Source organism: Lycium barbarum, chromosome 3 (assembly GCF_019175385.1).
Source record: "Lycium barbarum isolate Lr01 chromosome 3, ASM1917538v2, whole genome shotgun sequence".
NCBI classification, from domain to species: domain Eukaryota; kingdom Viridiplantae; phylum Streptophyta; class Magnoliopsida; order Solanales; family Solanaceae; genus Lycium; species Lycium barbarum.
Window position 1 is genome coordinate 9,784,460 of NC_083339.1, and position 14,542 is coordinate 9,799,001.

The 14,542-nt window shown below is 36.4% G+C and overlaps 2 protein-coding genes across 6 annotated transcripts; one reads left to right on the top strand and one right to left on the bottom strand.

Moving 5' to 3' along the window:
* Positions 1-188: 188 nt before the first annotated feature.
* On the top strand, positions 189-12,055 carry LOC132630227 (uncharacterized). Of its 5 annotated transcripts, XR_009578548.1 has the most exons (7): positions 191-350; positions 3,420-4,810; positions 4,890-4,958; positions 5,044-5,242; positions 5,328-5,417; positions 10,224-10,423; positions 11,698-12,055. XR_009578548.1 is itself a non-coding variant. In XM_060345816.1 (6 exons), the coding sequence occupies exons 2-5, from the start codon at positions 3,458-3,460 to the stop codon at positions 5,396-5,398; spliced, it is 1,692 nt and encodes a 563-aa protein (XP_060201799.1). In that variant the 5' UTR covers positions 189-338; positions 3,420-3,457; the 3' UTR covers positions 5,399-5,417; positions 11,698-12,055. The 5 variants fall into 5 exon arrangements, 4 of the variants coding, with proteins under 4 accessions (XP_060201799.1, XP_060201798.1, XP_060201801.1 ...); XM_060345816.1 differs by lacking the exon at positions 10,224-10,423 and having other exon boundaries at positions 189-338; XM_060345815.1 differs by lacking the exon at positions 10,224-10,423.
* On the bottom strand, positions 8,901-11,338 carry LOC132630229 (WAT1-related protein At2g37460-like). Its single transcript, XM_060345819.1, has 7 exons — positions 11,019-11,338; positions 10,817-10,879; positions 10,621-10,737; positions 10,204-10,444; positions 9,967-10,128; positions 9,474-9,625; positions 8,901-9,403 (listed from the first exon to the last, which is right to left on the bottom strand). The coding sequence occupies exons 1-7, from the start codon at positions 11,210-11,212 to the stop codon at positions 9,193-9,195; spliced, it is 1,140 nt and encodes a 379-aa protein (XP_060201802.1). The 5' UTR covers positions 11,213-11,338; the 3' UTR covers positions 8,901-9,192.
* Positions 12,056-14,542: the final 2,487 nt, after the last annotated feature.

The window sequence follows — 14,542 nt, forward strand, 5'->3', positions numbered from 1 at the left end:
GCCCCCGAAATTTAATTTATTCCATGTCAAACATGCTGAAAGAAATAAAATTAAAGACCACAAATTCGGGGGGGGGGGGGGGTGGGCATTTGTACGAACGATCCTATAATTTGTGGAATATTATGATGCGAAAATATAAATTCATGTCCCGTAAAAAATTTATTTGCCAAAAATTAAAGACCAACACAAAATTTGGTTAAAAGTGCAAATGACCCCGCCCCCCCAATGCCATATATTTCTACTACTCTTCCCTTTATAGATCTCGCTTTCCGTACACTCGCCGGTGAAATACAATTTCTAATTTTGCGATCACTGGAATACTGGAAATACTTCGATCGGTACTTATTTATGTAATAATCACCATTATGCTTATATTTAATATCATCGCCAATGCATGTTGGAGTGTTAGGGTTAGGTTTTATAGTTCTATTTATGCAAATGTCTCATTGATACGATCGTCACTGAAGTGCGTTGAATTGAAAATGTTGACACTTGTATAAGCATTGGTTGCAAATTGAAGTTTAATTTTAGCTTGACTATAAGGAAAAGCTTAACGAATCTTAGCTAAGTGAATGAGTGTAATAATATCTGGTGCTTTTAACATTTTTGCAGTTAAAAGTGTGGATAAAATAGTTTTATCATGCTTTGTGAATTTAAAAGTTTAATTTTAGTTCCAATGAGTGGTTTGACTATGTGAAACTGCTTATTTAGTGCAGAGAGTAAAAGTGCATACAATAGTTTTATCATGCTTTATTTTTTCTGGACCATTTCTCGATTTGTGCGTGTCATCCTTGCGCAGGAGCATGTGTTATGAATTTATGTGATATAGGAGAATCAATGCACAACGTTTTTGTTGCTATTATGCTTATATGTGTATCTTCGTCGGAGTGTTAGGGTTAGGTTTTAGACAATTTCTGTTGGATCATCAATGTTTCATTTATGTGCGTTGAGTCAAACTGACGTGCGTTGAATCGAAAATGTTCACATTTTTTTGTGGTTTCTGAGAAATTGATGCAGAATTGTATGAGCATTGGTTGCAAATTAAATTTCAATTTAAGCTTGACTGTAAAGAACATTGGAAAAGCTTAATGAATCTTAGCAGTTGTAATGAGTGGTTTGACTATGTGAAAGTTGCTTATTTGGTATTCCCTCCGTACATTTTTACTCGTCCTCTATGCTAAAAAATAAAAATAGGTATCCATTTTTACTTGTCCAGTTTGGAAAACCAAGAGATAATTTACCATCTTATACCTATTTTATCCTTATTGTTTTTTTTTAAGAAGATTTTTTTTTTTTTACCCTTATTGTAATACTCACCATTATGCTTATATAAATGTATCTATTGCCACTGCATGTTGGAGTGTTAGGCTTAGGGTTTTATACTATTTCTGTTGGATCATCAATGTTTCATTTATGTAAACAAACTCATTGAACTGATATGCTTTGAATTGAAATGTTCACATTATGTGGTGTTTCTCGGATTGATGCAGAATTGTAGGAACATTGGTTGCAACTTAGGGTTTAATTTTAGCTTGACTATGAAGGACATTGAAAAGCTTAATGAATCTTAGCTCTAAGTGAATGAGTGTAATATCTGGTGCTTTTGACGTTTTTTGCAGTGCAGTTGCAATGAGTGTTTTGAATATGTGAAAGTTGCTTACTTAGTACTCTTCCCAATTTATGTGATACAATTCGGATTTCAAGAGTCAAACAAGAAAGTCTTTAACCACGATTTTTTCGTATGCCCTTTAAATATTTTCACTTGTTAATTATTGTGAGTTATAGTACCTTTTCTTTAGTTTCTAAATATGTTTTCAAAAAACTTAAAGATTGCATGTCCGAATCTCCATCAAAATAAAGACACCTGGTTCAACAACATGCTTGTGCATTTTAGAGATACTGATACTATGTTTGCTTGTTTCTATTGATATCTCTACCAATGACTACATTGTTTTTTGTAATGTGAAGCTAAAACACAAACTTTTATTGGATGCATTTCGTCTTTCATCCTCCCTTCTGAATTAACTGCCATTCATATTCGGAATTTGATGCCAATTTAGGTCAAATGAATGTCATGCAACAGCACAAAAGACAACATTGGGTTGGTCTAGTCTATGTGGAGCAACTTAGGTCATTATCCCCTTCTCCACATACTTGATTGACTACGAATATTCTAATCAGATTGGTCTCAGGAAGTATCATCAGATTAGATCATCTGTAAACTTGGAACTCCTTTTGTTGAATCATAATGTTCATAATTTCTTAATAAAAAAAGTGTTTGCAGTTCTTTTCTCTTTAACAAGCTTAGGTTGGTCATGGTAATGCTTATATGGGACTAGAACTAAGATCTTTTGGGGGGGTGGGGGAGGACTTGAATTTTAAGCACTATGTTAAGACCTTCAGAGTTAATACCAAATTCTTGGAATTCTAATCTCCTGCAGCTGATGAACAGAGTACCACTTTAGGGTGAAAGAGATTGGTTCGGAAAATCAAACCTGAAGAGTAGATACTTGATAAGCTAGTATTACAGTTTACAACTTCTCTCAAACAGATATTAAGTAGATCAATAAGCTAGTATTATGGTTTACAACTCGGCCTCGCCTCAAGTTTAGAGAGGTAGGTACTTGATAAGCTAATAGTATTGAGACTGCTTTTTAAGATTTATTGTTGATTCAACACATTTCTGAATTAAATTATGGGTTCCTTAATCTTTTCTGTGTTACAACAACATACGCAGTATAATCCCACTAGGTGGGGTCTGGGGAGGGTAGAGTGTACGCAGACCTTACCCCTATCTTGAAAGGTAGAGAGGTTGTTTCCAATAGACCCTCGGCTCAAGGAAAGATGAAAGGCAGCAGTAGTCAAAGGCAACAATAATAAAAGGTAGTAGTAATAAAAGGCAGTAACAACAACCACATAATAAGATAAACAAACTGAAAGAAACAAACAGGTAGCTCTAGAGAACTAAGGTTAAGCAGATGTACAAGACTACTACTACTCCTGGTACGGTATAGAGATCCAAGCGGTCTACCCTGATACTCGACCTCCACACCCTCCTATCAAGGGTCATGTCCTCGGTAAGATGTAGTATCACCGCCCCCCAAGACTTCTTAGGTCTAACTCTCCCTCTCCTCCGGCCCACCAAGGCCAACCTCTCACACCTCGTCGCTGGAGCCTCTGCACATCTCCTCTGCACATGTCCAAACCAACGCAACCTCCCTTCACACAACTTATCCTCCACGGGAGCCACACCCACCTTAATCTCAGATAGAAGTTGAATAAGAAAAGTAATGTTGAAGGAATGTCATTCACAGTTGTTTAACCTTGCATTTCCCCTATAGTAACTAGCTTAGAGTCTTAATAAGACTCCTTTCCTCATAAAAATCTCAAATTCACTCTTTTTGTTTTACTCTTTGCAGATCTTGCAGCTCTGAGTGGCTAAGTGAGTCCATATGAAATGGCTTATGATAACTCTTCCACGCTTGAGCCCAAACGTTCCCATCAATGGTTCATGGATGGTGTCGAGCCTGAATTGTTTCCGAACAAGAAGCAAGCCATCGAAGTACCTAATCATAGTTCGTTCTCTGGACTTTTAAGTTCAAATATTGCTCCCTGGATGAACACTCCTGGTTTCCACTCAGTTCCAGGCCAATATGCAGAAAGGCACTTTGACAATGAAAGTGCAAGATCGCTCAGCTTTGATGACAGCAGTGTTCCATCTGTTGGCATAGGCAACATGAATATGGCTAGAAAGGTGATGGAAGATTCATTTGGAAGTGATTCCTCATTTGGTTTATCCATATCCCATACACTGGAGGATCCTAGATCAGGTCTTAACTTTAGTGGTATCAGAAAGGTCAAAGTCAGCCAGGTGAAGGAGGCTGAGAATTTCATGCCTGTGTCAATGGCTGATACCTATACCAGAGGGATCAGCAATGCAATGTCAAGCAATGCGATGCCAACAGATCATGCTTTTAGTAAGGCTGAGGAAAATTGCATAGCTATGGGACTCTCTTTCAATGGAGGTGATGATAATTTGATATCATTAGGTGACACATTTAATAGGGAGGATAACAACTTCATATCTATGGGTCAACCTTTTAACAAAGTGGATAGCAATGAAATATCAGCGGGTCATAGCTTCAAGGAGAGCAACTCACTGTCAATGAGTCACCCTTTTTGTAAAGATGAAAACAATATTACTATGCTGAATCAAAGTTTTAGTAGAGAGAATGATAGCACTATATCAGTGAGTCACTCATTCAATGACAACAATACTGCCATAGCAATTGGTCAGCAATTCAGTAATGATGATAGCACTATTACATCAATTGGCCAAACTCTTAATAAGATCGGTGACAACAATCCACCTATGAGCCACTGCTACAGCAAAGTCAATGACAATACACTATCAGTGAGTCAGACCTATAGCAAAGTTGAAAACAATAATTTGTCAATGAGCCAATCTTTTGGCAGGGGAGAAAGCAATATCATATCTTTTGGTGGATTCAATGACGATGATGATATAAATTCTTCTGGAAGGCTGATTTGCAGTTATGAGTTATTAATGAGTCAGTCTTCGGGCCAACAATCGGATATTGTGACCGGAAAGCAACTGGTCGAGTCAAATGCCGATACAATTACAAGTGCTGCTCAAATGGCTGGCAGTAAGGAAGTTATTTCTAAAAAGGAGGAACAGAAAGCAACTAAAAAGCCTCCTTCGAACAGTTTCCCTTCAAATGTGAGAAGCTTGCTCTCAACTGGCATGTTAGATGGAGTACCTGTCAAGTATATAGCTTGGTCCAGAGAGGTATACTTTGCATTTTATGGGTTTCATCTTTGCAACTGTGATGTTCATTAGATGACACTATTCTTCCTTTGCATGGTAGAAGGAGCTCTGTGGTATTATAAAAGGCTCTGGTTACCTCTGTGGCTGTCAGTCATGTAATTTTTCCAAGGTACACTTGATGTCAATTTTCGTTATTGCAGGACAAGCTTGTTGTACAATTTACTGATCACATGTGGTGTAACTTCTACGTGTAGGCAATTAATGCTTATGAGTTTGAGCGCCATGCTGCTTGTAAGACAAAACACCCTAATAATCATATATACTTTGAGAATGGGAAGACAATCTATGGGATTGTTCAGGAGCTCAGGAACACACCTCAGGATCTATTATTTGAAGTTATTCAGACAATTACTGGATCATCCATTAACCAAAAATCATTTCGCATCTGGAAAGGTGTCTTAATTAACTGAGCTGTTAATATTCTAGAATGTGTATTTTTTTTTTCTCCTCATGTTGGCATCTTTTCTTCTGTCTTCAGAATCTTTTCTAGCTGCGACACGTGAACTTCAGCGTATATACGGGAAGGATGAGGTCAGACGACTGTCATAAAGAGGAATCCCTATGCAAGGTATGATGCAAAACGCGCCTGCATCTGCGGTACCATATAAGTGTGTGTTCTTTAATACTGTGCTGCCCTATAAATCATGGTTGATCTGGAACGGTTTTTTTGGGAGTCCGTTGGCATAAACTAACAGCAAGAATTCATGATGCTAATCCTGCACAACCTGTTATTTCATAATTATAACTCTCCTGAAACCTGTGTATTGAAGCAAGAACAGGCTCATCCATGCATTGCTAATTTAAAGATCTCAAAGTGAATTTTCACCAGATTTATTAGTTGAATCAAATTAATTTGTCTTGTCTATGGAAGCTATAAATTTTGTGGGCAAAGTTGGGAGTGGTTCCAAGTCAGTGACTGCAAAGGAGACATTCTGGCAGTAAGATTTTGACCTAATTTAAATTGGTTATGTCATTAGAGATATACAATATGTTGAGAAGAGATTATGAGCCTGTTTGGATGGGCTTAAAAAAAGCAGCTTATAAGCTGAAAACAGCTTATAAGCCAAAAAAAAAAAAAAGTTGGGGTAGCCCAAAGTTATTACCCAACTTATTTTTTTTGGCTTATAATAAGCTGCTTTTTTTAAGCTAAGCCAAACGGGCCAACTTCTTTTTTGGGCTTATTTTAAGCACAAAATGGCTTATAAGCTGGCCAGCCAAACACTCAAAAAAGCTGAAAACAACTTATAAGCTATTTTCAGCAACTTATAAGCTAAGCCAAACGGGCTCTATATCATCTGTTAAGGTGCCCCTTAAAATGCAAATTTCAAACTACAAAGTCGACAATGCTTCAGTGAAAATGATTAAAAACATTGATAATGTGTACGATGCTTATGATTTTAGTTTCTTAATTGAAAAAATAGACAAGTTTGACATTATTCAATGAACTGTGATCTCTGCCTATGTTTTGTCTTCATGTTTCTCCGTATGCATCAACATTTATTTTCCCTTCACCCTAACCATATTTGAAAGGCAAGGAAAATTAGAAAATTATACTTGTCTTTCAAAAATGCTATACAGAGAGGGAGAAGCAAACGAAAAAAATAGCATTTGAATGTGCTCTCACCGGGGTTAGCTAGAGACATGTTTAAAATAATTGGTACTCCCTCTGTTTCAATTTATACGACATAGTTTGACTCAGCATGTAATTTAAGTTAAAATTGGAGACGTTTGAAACTTGTGGTCTTAAACATGGCATAGCACTTTTGCTATGAAAGCTTCTCATTAAGGGTAAAATGAGAAGTTTATTGCTAGATGTTTCTAAATATAAAAATGTGTCAATTCTTTTTCAAACGGATATGGATTAACTAGGAAATACTGTCACATAAGCTTTATTTGAACGGAGGGAGTAAAACTGTCCTTATAAAAAAAGTATTCAATTGTTTAAACTGTATGCTCCGCTAAATAGATGTCATGCTTAGGCTAAGACACCGTAAATCAAGTACTCTTAGAGATGGTAAAACTTTTGAACATACGAGAAATAATCAATTAAGCTAGGACAAATTAAAAAGGAAACCTGATGATTCACTTTATCAAAAAAGAAAAAAATGGATAGCTGGTGATGAGATTAGGCTAAGAGTATAAATGTGGAACATAAGGATTTAGGCAAGTGCATATACACATTGAAGTAAAAAGTTCAAACACCTTTTCAATTCATATAAAAATGGCACTCCCTCCTCCCATTTATTTGGCATGGAATTTAAATATGCATGTTTGATGTGTATATGATATTGGAAGGAACTAAGAAAAATGTTAAAATAGAAGTTCAAATATTTTTCAAATGAAGCGAAATGAGTATTGAGGATTATATAGTTGAACCCAACTAGTTTGGATTGAAGCATTGTTTTCTTGAAGGTCGAAAATTTTGTTTTATAGGGAAAATATGGCATTAAAGTTTGGAGTACATTAGTTCACTCATTTGAATCTTTAATTTGGTGAATATCATGCGTGTTATCAGTTCTTGTTACAAATGAGTCAATTTTTTGAGACGTCCAAACATGTTGAAGTTTGTCACATATATTGATGAATAATAGACAACTCAATATTTTTTTATTGATAAAAGTGAGACTAAGCTTAGTTGTTAGTACTTGAAAATTGGTGGCTCGGGTGCTTTGTGGTGTAAGCTTCAATCCTCAAATTGCAATGTTTTATTTCAAGAATGCCAATAGTATGCCTTTGAGTATGCTTGATATGGTTTTGATTTTTGAATAATTCCTCATTTCAAAGGGGTTTTCAGTACTACCTAAGTACTGGTCTATAATACAAAGTTGTTACCTCTTCAAAAAGAAAAAAAAAAATTCCTCATTTCAACTTGCTCTGCAGTCTGATACATAATTTGATGATATATGTGTTCGTTCCCGTAACAAACTGTGATGTCCGGAAGGGATGAAATACCTTTGTCTCGTTAAACATGCGAGATATTTGTCTTAGGTTCCATGGCTCTCTAGTAACATGAGGAAGGTTGAGAACTTGTCAAAAATTGGTGAGGAGCCTAAATCGAGCAAGTTTCAGACTCTATTATCTTAACATCTCTGTTGCAGTAATTTTAGTTGCCCACATTCACATTGATGTTAGTTTTAGGTTCATGGCTCTCTAGTAACCTGAGGAAGGTCGAAAACTGGTCAAAAATCGGCGAGGAGCCTAACTTGAGCTAGTTTCAGACGCTATTATCTTGACATCTCTGTTGCAGACGTGCAGTAATTTGAGTTGTCCCACATTCAACTTCATCACACCCCCTCCCCCCCCCCCCCCCCCCCACTTTGTGAGAAGTCCTGCTTATCAAAGGAAATCTGTAACAAGTCCTTGCACAGATGGTTAACATAGAATGGACCAAGGACAAGAATGATCTTACCTTCTTTTTCCACGAGGAAGAATATGGAAGGAGACCACAAAGTTTCTCATACTATAGTAATCAAGCTATGGTGCTATTGATTATATGCTTCTAATTTTGATACACTAGTGTGTCCGTCTAAAGGCCTTTAGGTCCCTTTGTTTAGTTCCATTATTTTTCTCTTTTGGGGAAGACATCTATGGTCATCATTGATAGGTAAATGATCGGCGATCGAGTAGTATTTGTAATGTCGCGTGATGTCAATTGATTCATATTGGTCTGAGCCATACAGCGGAATAACTGCTAAGACTGACTGATCCAAACTTTTTGGGCACTGATCTTTATCACAGGAATTTTTTTCAGATAGAACTTCGTTATTCTAGATCTGAAGTTCAAGAACCAACTTATCTACATGTCTGGGCATGATTATAATTTATACATGGTTAGAAGGGGAGCCTTGGCATAACTGGTAAAGTTGCTGCCATGTGACGAGGAGGTCACGGGTTCGAGCCGTGGAAACAGCCTCTTGCAGAAATGCAAGGTAAGGCTGCGTACAATAGACCCTTGTGGTCCGGCCCTTCCCCGGACCCCGCGCATAGCGGGAGCTTAGTGCACCAGGCTGCCCTTTTAATATCTATTCAACAGACCAAAAGAAAAAGCCTATTGGCTTAACATAGTGTAGTCATTCTATAGTTCAGAAAGGAGTTTCCAAAAGTGGTGGTTTAACTGGCCTAAGTTTTGGGCACATGCTGTGTGAAATTTGGTTGACAACTTGAGATTCCTTTTCTATTTCCTTAGACCAGAAAGAAACTCCTCTTTATACATAAACCATCTTTAACTAATAATTACTAATTCAAGATGCAGCTGAAGAGGAGCTCATTTCTTAGATGAAGAGGCTGCTCTTAGCCGGACCTCCTTTTGGAATTTGGAAGATAAAGCCTCGAATAGAAAATCATTACGTGCTCTCATCTTTGGTAGCAGTTGTTCCTGTCGATGGATTGATGTGGATAACTGTCTGACTTAGATTTTCCCTGTCAATTTTGGTTTCATGCGTCATTTCCTGTGTTGGTATTGTTTGTTCATCGAGTGATGGAGATTTGTGATCCTTGCTTTTACCCCACAGGACAATGTAAAGACCGATAACAATCACAACAGCACCAAGTACCCTGCAAAAAGCATCACATTAGTTTAGTGTTGGTCGTAACTTATAAGAGCTTTAGGGGTTATAAGAATTACCTTCCCAGGTTCAGTTGTTCACGTAAAATGATTGTACTCATTATAGCTACAATAACCATGCTTAATGGATTGAAAGCTGTGACGAAAACAGGGCCTCTGTCTTTCATTATGATTCCTTGGATGTAATACGCAAGTCCTGAACAGAATATTCCCTGGATTGTGACATGGAAAGTGAGGAGCTTTTAATAGGCTTAACTTTATGAGATCGGGAAAAACTATGCTTCTAGATTTTTTTTTCTCACTTCTCTCATGTTACAGAGATAAGTTGCTCGCTACAATGGTTAGGGATTGATCTTTAAATTAATGTCTAAAATTTGACGAAGCATAAGCAGCTTCCAGATAACATGTTCGATCACATATAGTTGTACAGAACTGGGAAATTTGGTGCATTCGTCGGATAAACATCTAAAGAACGGATACTTCTAATTTTTTTGTATGCTTGTATTCTAAGAAGATTTAACCGCATCGTGTTTTGTGTATAAGCTTGACTTACACTGTATACAGCTGCAAGAAACTTAGAGTCCCAGTTTATGGCCCACACTGCAGTTTTTCCTCTCTCCATTACCATTGCTACTATAGCTCCCTCAGCTGTTCCCAACAAGCATATCCAAGCAGTGAGCGAGAGCTCAGCGGGATAAGTCCGTAATGTGATTGCCTGCGCATAGAGTACTAGAATCAGATATACTGCTTACTTTCTAATTACTGATTTCTAACTAAGTTCTATCTTTACCTGCAAAATCATGAATGCAGCCCAACTGAAGCACCCAATTGTTATCATGATGGAACCTTTGATAGCATGGCTTAGATCTAACCCACCACTTTGAGATTCATGACTGGCAATTCCTTTTGTCCAAAATAGTTCAAGTATTGGCCCTCGTACCAGTGTCATGATCATAGCTCCTGCAACTGTGGCAAGAGTGCCAATTATTTTTGCTTGGCTGCGGATGCTTGTAAGCTTCACCTTCTCAAGCCTAGAATAAACAAAATATGAGCAAAAAGAATTAACATCATAATTTGGGAATTTTAAATCCATGTTGGGGTTTTCTTGTTAATTCATGTTTGCTGATGATCACTATACTGGGTATGTTGTTGCTGGTGATCATGTGTGCAATTATATATGTAGAATGAGACAAAGCATATAATTTACCTGAATATCCAGGCCATTATAAAAGTAATGGCAGGAAGAACATTGCACATTGCAGCTGCAAAAGTGGCTGTTGTGTATTTCAGGCCAATAGAGTAGAGATTCTGGTCTATGACTGGCCTGTTAGTCAAGAGAGACATGTTTATGTTAGATACTAATTGCTTGGAGAAAAAACGAAATTGAGTGTTTTAAGACTTACTCCAGTATGCTAAGAAGTACCAACTTAGCAAATATTGAGCGAGTCATCTTTGGTCTTAGTTTCCTGTTAAGAGATTCAGCTTGTCATCTAGGGGGGATATTAAGAAAGGCTTTTTTTATTTGTCTTTCTTCTACTGGGAAGTAGACTAGAACTGAAATTGCAAACACGTTAACTGAACATAGGGAGGGAGGGAGAGACATACTTATCTAGAATTATTGCAAAGGGAGCAATAACCAGAGTGGCAACTGCGTGGCGGTACACAACAAATACATAGTTGCTCATTCCTTCATTCAAGGCCATTTTGGTGAGGATATCCATGCCCGCTAGCCCAAATTGGAGAAAAATTACAGCAAGAAAGGGTTTTGCGCTGTTGTATAGTTCAAGTATTGCCTCCATTGTTTACTTGCAACAAAGCTCAACCTCTTTGAGAAAGCACTACTATTGTTGTAAGGTCACAAGTACAGCACAAGTAACTGCTGCTTTTCTGTATATATAGACAAATTCTCTCACACAATTTTCGTTCTCTCTGCCCATTATCTGATCAGCAGATGTGGACAAAATCTGTTGGATTTTCATTTGTGTACATAATTTTTTAATTAATTACTCGGAAAGCCTTCCACATTTTAAATGAAGTGGCTTAGTCATCTGGACCTACTTGTCACTTGCTTCTAGGAAAAGTAAACTGGGACTAAGCACCCTTTTATTTTGTTGCTATACTTTCTGTTAGTTGCCTGCTTTTTATGAGCTCAAATGTTCTTAAATTGGTTTAATACGTTCTCATATATCTTAATATTTTGAATATTCAAAATTGTATCTTATTCTTTGAGAAAATACTTGCACCCCGTCTATACTCATATTCATGGATATTAATTCCTTTGCAGGAACTTCTATGGTTATATACAGCAGATTGACAACCAAGGTGCGCTGGTTGCGTGCTCAAAGAAACTGTGTTTCTCCTTTTGCTATTGGTCCTCATAGTTGATGACTCCGTTACTGCCTTGATCCTTGGTAATAATTCCTGTCAGATAGTCATGGCTGTAAATTATATATTTCCTTTGGTTCTAAATTTTTGTTAACAGATATATGTAAATTAGAAGTACATAAGTTTTTGCACGCCGGTTAAATGAGAATCTATGTGTTAGAAATTTCCCCAACTGGGCGATGATGAGTTGGTATCATAGTTTTATGCCTAGACCATTGGCAATGCAGTCAGGTATCCTACATTTTCTTTTACTTCTCTGTTGATTTGTTCTTTAGCCCCCATTGGCAGTACACCAAACTTGCCACTTCTGAATTGAATATTCTTGTGGATTTTAAGTATTATAACCTCTGACACCTAGCTGTGGGCAAAACCTTTGTTCCAAGTGCCTAGGTTAGGCACATGAATATTATGAGGTACATCATCTTAAAGTTACAAACGGTTCCAGGAAATGTTCACAGGGCATTAGTCTTTTTAAATTCGTATCATGATTGATCTGACCATATTGATTTCTTTATGGTTAGACCAATCACATTGCCAATATCTTTTGCATAAAAAATTCTTCTGCATCAAAAAGCATAGGGGTTTAAGTGTTTACGTGCCAAATTGCCAACCTTTTTGATGTTGCATGTTGTGTTGGTAACCTTTTCCATTTTTTATTTTTATGTATAGAATGATTAGAAGGGATCAAAAGATTGTCTAGGTGCTAGTAAGAATCTTCTTTATGAAAGAAATATGCATATACGCCATAGTGCTTTCTTACGTCCCACTTGAAAAATCCGAGTTCCTAACATCGAATGTGATATGTTCATTCAAATTAACCACTTGAATCTGTTTTTGACATTATTGTCAACTTTATATTTGATTGACATGGATTGTAGCACCAGAAGGGGTGATCTATTGGCTAATTAAGTCCGTTGGAAATCGATATAGTGAGTACTATTATGCTGAAAAGGTGGTCAAACTTAAAAGAAAGTAGTAAGTAAAAGGTGGGTTCTTTTGATGAGTATCCAATCTCCACATAAAGATTGAATTATTGTAAAAACATGAAGTAGCTTTGAATTATATGTAAAGCAATTTTCATAGAAGGACAAAAGAAGATAAACGAAATGAGAGAGTGGAAGTAACGTCTGACTGCAATTGTTGCCAATATGGGCTGTTGTGTCCTCCATAAGAGATAGGGCTTCCATTATTGCCATGGCACCAACTAATATTTTTATACTTTATGATCTGATACGTCATTTCTAGTATTCCACCTCCTCGACGGTAGGTAAATACTTATCCGCATTGAGTGGGAAAATGTTTTTCATTGAAAATATTTTTTTGGATAATAAATTTTTTCTAACTAATTTTCTTATGTTTGATATGTAAGCAGAAAACATTGTTCCAAAAGAATTTGTATATAGTATAGGCATATACTATGGGAGGGGTGTGGGGTGGTGCGGATGGGTGTTATGGTGGGTGGTGGTGAGGGTGGGGCGTGTTGAAAGGTATGGAGAAGACAATCAATGTTGAATGTCTTTTGTGGAACTTGTTTTCCTTACTTTCACTAGGATAGTCATTTTCTTCATTTTTAAGAAATTCGTTTTCCTAGAATAAATGTTTTTCAAAATATTTGATCAATCAAACATGTGAAAATTGATCATATTGAACACACGTTAAATTATTTTGACTTACTATAGTTAAATGATTTAGTGAAATAAAAATCTATCAATTAATCACGATTAAATAACTGCTATATTGGTCTGATATAAATATTTGGTACGAGCAAGATTTTGCCCTTTCTCGACCAATAGCTCAATACCTTTTCGCTCTTCCTTTTTATTTTCTAGTGTACCACTTCCTCGACCAATACCTCCTAACAGATTTCACTCTACTTTTTGTTTCGTAAATTTTAATGGTCCTGATGAATACTACCATTTTTCCATGTGTTTGTGCAGTAAAACTCTTATTCATTTTGTTAAATATCTAAACAATAATAAAAAGGTATATTTTCTTTAATAATTTAGATGAAAAATTGATACTATACTATTTAACTAATGCCAATTGGCATTGCAATATGTGTAGTCACTTTGTCTCGGGGGTTAGCTCAATTTGCTGAGGTTGAGAATGATAGCTTAATTTTACTTTTGTTTTTTGCACTATATTATCAGGTTACTTGAGAGGTAATTTCAAATAGTTAATTGCTCATAACAAGCCTAATTAGTAACCTGAAAAACAAGCCTAATAAGTAACCTGAAAATTAAATAAGTTAACCTTTTACGTACGCTACGTTGAATTACTCCAATAATGCATACATATTGAATCCATAGACAAGTTAGAGAAGGAATTTCTATTAGTCCCTTATGTTAAGCCTCTTGAAACTTTTTCAATTTTTCTTTTTTGAGGTTATAAAGATTGACAAGGTTATCGTTCTTTTAACCCATAGATATGACGTTGAGAGAACTTTTTTTATCACCTTATCTCCTGCACGAATGAGTTGCAAGAAAGATGTTTTTTGAACCACACTTCTTGTCAGATATCTCTAGATAACTGTTTTTAGGAATCATGAGAAATAATTTGAAATGAAGATAGCATTAAAAGATCTCTATAATTAGAATATCAAACAGTAATAACCACTACTTTTTGATAAAAATGAGAAAAGCAAGATCTAAAGTCAAGATATTGCACTTAAAAGGAAAGGAAGTGAGACCCCAGCAATACCTTAATTAACCCACATGGGGCAAGTGGGCTATAGTTTCCTAACA